We start from the raw sequence: 5,665 nt of genomic DNA on the forward strand, positions 1-5,665 counted from the left end.
GATCAGTCGAAGTGCGCGTAACCTGACTCAGGCACCTTGCGTTATAAGAAAAACGTTTGCAACTTATTTATGCCAATAAAGAAAGATGTGATGGACCAATAGGATCCGTCGAAGTGTGCGTAACCTGACTCAACTACCTTGCGTTATAAGAAAAATGTTTGCAACTCATTTATGCCAATAAAGATGGATGTGATGGATCACCATTGCAGAAAGAGCGGTTCTGCTGCAAGCTAGTATCTTTCTTTTTTGGTGCTAGGGAAATTAAAAGGCAATAGCTTTGTGCTACTGAAAAAAGTGGACTTTGGAATCAAAAAAAGGAAGAAAAAGAAGAAAGATCAAAGAGAAAAATAAAAGCCAAATCAAGAAGGACTTGTCTTTTTTATTCATTATGGAAAGGCATCGGTAATTAACAAAGTTCCTTGGCCCAAATACTCAAATTTCTTCCACAAATGAATTAATCCCATCTGTTACGGACATATTTTCCTGGTTAATTTAGCATCCAAATGGGGTTCGAGACAACGACATTTTAGCAGTTCTCCTGAAATCTTGCTCAATACTGAAAAGACATGCTGAGAACATCAATCACTTCTTGCATAATCACATCATTTCTTATGTGTAGAAGTGATAGGAAGAGGAATCAGCTATGATGTTCCTCAAACCCCCGATTGTGGACGACAACATAATGAACAGTCCGATGTATATGCACGCCTGAAAATACACGAAAACCATTAATTTCAACTTTGCATAACTGTGATACCAACTATATGTATGCGAATTTTTAGATATATAGGTAAAATAATGCATACCCAGTTGATGAACCAAGAGGTGCTGAATCTCCTTGGTTTCTTAAGCACCAGCCATATGATACTGGGAAGCTGCAACAATGCCCAGCTCAAATTAGTATACTCGACCAATTGACAATTTTGGTATATTCATGTGGAAAGTCAGAACTTATATGAGGGTAATTCGACTTACGAAATAAGAAGTTGGGGCGAAACCAAATCCACCAAAGAAACCAAGAAGATCGCCGAAGAAAGGGAAGGTGACACCAATGAAAAGCGTGAAGGCTGCAATAACCAAAGTCGTGAAAAAATTGTCAATGAAAATTGTGTGCGAGCGTGTGTGTTCAACTTTGTTTATCAAAATTTTGCTGCTTTGATAGATTTTTAGGAGGATTAATTCTCACCAACATAGGCAGAGCGAACTAGAATTCTTAGTGCAATTCCTGGGGGAAAGTTCAACTTCTTAACCATTGCCGTCTCCAGCATGTCAAACACTGGCATTGCATAAACCTGAAACATTTTTTTTCCGATATGCATATGGAAATGCTATAGTGATTAACTGCCTAATAAATGTGTACGAACCGAACAGATGAGTATAGACTGCATGCAAAGCAGCATAAGTTTACTGTGTTGTAGAATGTCTTGGGCTGTTTTTGGACAGTGAGTGGAGGAATTTATGCTGGGAAAGGAAAAGCTACGAAGATAATGAAATGCTGAAGTTTGTTTCTTTGGTAAACGTCAGCAAATTGTTCATCCAAACACAGCCCTGCTGTTTTTCTTTTTGAAATACCTGGTAGCTGCCAATCACATGGATGACCACCATTAAGTTAGCAGCAGCAATGAGCCATGAAGGTCTCTCCAGTGCCACAAGTACATTATCAGCAACATCTTGCCCAAATGCCCAGTATCCAATGAAAGCTACCGGAAAATAGCAAATAGCATTGATAAAATAGGCCCAAACAGCGCCTTTCCACATTGGTACTCTGGAGGGCTTTTCTGGAGTGGATGGAACTGTTGCCTGAATTTCCAGCACAACTGCATGCCCAGCATAGGCAAATGAAATCTGACCCAACGCGTTAAAAACACGAAAAATGTAATCGGCTCCACTGGTTTTCTTGTATGCATAGCTCACATTCTCAACTTGCCCATGGGTCAAGGAACCAACCCAGGCTATGGTTGAATAGCTGAAACCAACAGAAGCTCAAGTGAGTTTAAGTGTGAGTTATTAATCATTTACTTCTGGTTATGTCAACCTCAAATTGGCTTATTCACGGGTAAGCACAGTTTTTTTCTGAGCTATAAAACTTGCAAAATTTCTCAAGTGCAGTATTTATTCTGAAAGGCTTTTAATGAAAAAATAGGAAAAGTTTACTTATGTTTGATTGTTGGCATGCCTCCGGTCCTTGTGCTGGAATCAGTGGTTCGCTTAGGCATGAATTTGAGGAGGAATGAACGGAGGAAAATAAAAATGTAAAGGAAAAAATTAAGAGGTTAATGAAATGAAGCAGCTAGTTCTATTGTTTGATCGACTTGCATATCAGTTTCGTTTCCCTGGTAATTCGCTCCATAAGTCCTTAAACCGAACGCAGGCCTAGTAATATTTAGTCTTCGGTATTGACAGCTTGATGGCATGTTTTTCATGTTACAGTAGTTCGGTGTGCTGCTCCAGATATGATTCTCCATTTCCTCGTTTTATTCACCATAGCAGTTCAATATAGTTCTTAAAATGACCATAGAAAAGAAAAGAAATAACTGTCATATTCTCCTTAAAATTTGCAAAATTTTCAGGTAGTTCTTCTACTGGATTTTAAACTTGTGCTTCACTTTTCCATGGACCTGAGGTCTAAGATTTTTTTTCTAATTTTGCTGTGACCACTCAACTCAAACATTGTTCATTGTAAATTAGATGTAAGTCTCAAACCTCGATAAGCCAAGCATTTTATCTACAGAACAAATTTTAGCTAGAAGACAGACATATCTCAAGATTCATGTATTTTGAGATTCTGTGTATATTACACAATTGAGATCGCCTCAAGGCGGCGAGACAAGTTTTCTGGAGACAGAAACATTGGCCATGCATTATGCACAAAAGGACGCAGACACTTGGGACACAACAACAACAATAACAGTACTTATGTAATCCGCAACGATGAGGTTACGAGCGGGCGATGACTTGAGACAGACCTATCATTAGGCTATATACGCACAATGTTCAGAATGATTTGGTTATGTATATGTATAGGCATATGGTGTCTTTTTCATAACAAGAAAAGATTTTATTAACTGTAAGAAGAGATTACAGCAAGCTAAAGGTGAGAATGAAAAATAGCATCAATGCCGAAGAAGTATATCCCAGCAGGGTGTTATCTTATATATTGGTATAAAAAAACTCTCCATTAAATTAGGGATATACCTCAGTGACATAATTGCTGCAGCTAATGAAACCCCAGAAACAGAATTGAAATTTGGGAGCTGAGACAGGAAGAAATGGGTGGACCCAAAGATGCAAATCCAGTAGGACTGCCTGATCCTGGTGCAGTTTGTACATGCTATCTCCATGAACTTCTTGAGGCACTTCCCTCCAGTGACCATGTACACTATGTCACAACCAACTTGGACAATTAGCTGCTGTGGTATCACTATCCATGGCCCAAGTTTTGGCCCGAAGGCATGGCGACCGAGGTCGTAGTAGTGATCAAATCGAACCCCTGGAACACACTCATGGAGCTGTATCATTTGCCACATCGTGTTCAGGGTGATGCACCATGATAAGACCATCACTATTGTCCCTGGACCCCTGTTAGAGAGAGAGCGTGTCAAGACAAGAAGGAAATAGAGGGGGGATATGGCAACTCGGTGACCTTACATGGAGTGTCATAACAAAACAAAGCTGATTCTATGCCTTCCTGTCAGGTTTGTGAAGCCTGATTCGTACTGGACGAAAGGCCCGTGACTTCCCGAAGTTGTCTAGGAGTACTAAGAGCATAGTAGAATTTGGTGTGAGTTGTGGGCGTAGACATTCTTTTTCGAACAACGTAAATCTTCGTGTAGAGATTTCTTGTTATGATTGTTTGATTCTTCTTCGTGCTAGCATGTGTGTATGTGTGCAGTTGTTTGGTTTGTTGCCCAACACTTCCATGAATTTGAGAGCTTTTTTGCAAACCTTTTTAAACACTTGAAAAAACACAGAACAAATTAGTTTATGGTATACCATCCCAAGTAGGCCATGGCATACGGCAAGCTGAGAACGCCTGCTCCAACCATGGCTGTGACAGTGTGAAAAGTTGAGTACCACCATTTGGCTTCGCGGGGAGGACCCTTTTCGTCCCATGAATACTCCGATGGAACTTCCTGCCATAGTTTTCCAAAAACAGTAAAACAAGTTTGCAAATTAAGTAGCAGAAAATTTGAAGGTGGCTTGAGTTAAGGTGATTGTTTACCTTAGGAGCTGGTGGAGCAACAGCTGAAACCATGTTTGGCAAGCCACAAAGACACACACAGACACCTTCTGAGTGAGAGCTCACTTGTTATAATCATGTAGTTGTAGTGGTTGATGGGCTCTAATTTATGATGGAATAAAGGAAAAGGAGAGGATGTGTATAATTGGCTACCCTTCCTTTTACTGCCTTTGGTTTCTTTCATTAAAATTTTATTCATTAGTGCTTAATGACACTCTTTATGGAAGGAAGATGGCTGGATGCAACCAACATGAAGTGGAAATAGCAACAACCTCCTCCCCTCACAGCCACAATGGCCTTAGTGTGTCTTTATGTGATGGTAAGTCACACTACCAACAAATAGGAGAAGAGTAGAGAGGGCTTGGCAAACAACATCTGCATCACTCCCTAATATTTTAGTGCTTAGCCTTGTCCACATATAAGTACTTATTAGTGCAAGGGAAAAACTAAATCTATGCTAAATTTCACAAATAGGAGAAGAGTAGAGAGGGCTTGGTAATTATGTACTATAATTTATGTACGGAAACTAAATAAAGAATGACGTGCTCTGTTTAAATTCATTTATCAACAATCAAAAGACCCATTATTGAAGTTCGTAGTCACCAAAAAGTCTTTATTTATTTATTTTTTTTGCCGTTAGTTAAACATAATCTACTAAAGATATTTTTGTGGGTTTATATATATAAAATTGTGTATTTCCTTTTGAGAATACAGATTTACAGCTTGATGTGTATTTGGATTGTACTTACTAGTGCAAGGCCCCAAGCCAAGCACCAAAAGCTAAAACGATAATCATCCTTTTTTGAATGCAAGGACATAGTGGCAATCCGGTATTTCCTGGACTTGAGCCAATCATGGAATATTTGAGTGGTTTGGTAGGTGAGTCATATCTATCTTTACATCATTTCACTTCTCTCTAAAGGCAGTGCAGCTTCATGAGTAATCATGGGAAGGAGAAGCAGGCGTTTTTCTTTCTTTAATGGTGGTGGGAGTCTTTATTCTTTCACCTTCAGTGTCCCCAGTAGCTTGGGGGGCACAAAGCAAGTACAAGGCACTCTCTCTCTCTCTCTCTCTCTCTCTCTCTCTCATACACATATAGACACACAGAGACTCGCGGACTGTTTTACCCATGTTATCGTCATAAATACATCATTGTGATTAAAGAACAAACGCATCATTACAATTCACACGTAAATGATACAAACACACGATGCCGCCTGAGGCCAAAGAATGCTAAACCCAGTCGGACAAACACTAAAAGGCCAAGTATATCACTGCTGAAACTCAAATTTCAGTCTGAAGTCAAAACGGAATCCTTTTTGAAGCCACAATCATATGCAGGCCAAAGTTACTAATATTTCATATTGTTGATATTGTCGTTTGATGTACCTGAACTAGCACGGTGAATTAGATTCAGCAAAAGTA

The 5,665-nt window shown here is 39.4% G+C and overlaps 1 protein-coding gene across 1 annotated transcript; it reads right to left on the reverse strand.

Annotated features, from left to right (window-relative positions):
• Positions 1–348: 348 nt before the first annotated feature.
• Positions 349–4,436, reverse strand: LOC131300835 (lysine histidine transporter-like 6). The gene is made up of 8 exons (XM_058326839.1): positions 4,223–4,436; positions 3,994–4,133; positions 3,196–3,579; positions 1,573–1,966; positions 1,187–1,292; positions 976–1,067; positions 807–875; positions 349–708 (listed from the first exon to the last, which is right to left on the reverse strand). The coding sequence occupies exons 1-8, from the start codon at positions 4,253–4,255 to the stop codon at positions 610–612; spliced, it is 1,317 nt and encodes a 438-aa protein (XP_058182822.1). The 5' UTR covers positions 4,256–4,436; the 3' UTR covers positions 349–609.
• Positions 4,437–5,665: the final 1,229 nt, after the last annotated feature.

Source organism: Rhododendron vialii, chromosome 9a (genome assembly GCF_030253575.1).
Source record: "Rhododendron vialii isolate Sample 1 chromosome 9a, ASM3025357v1".
NCBI classification, from domain to species: Eukaryota; Viridiplantae; Streptophyta; class Magnoliopsida; order Ericales; family Ericaceae; genus Rhododendron; species Rhododendron vialii.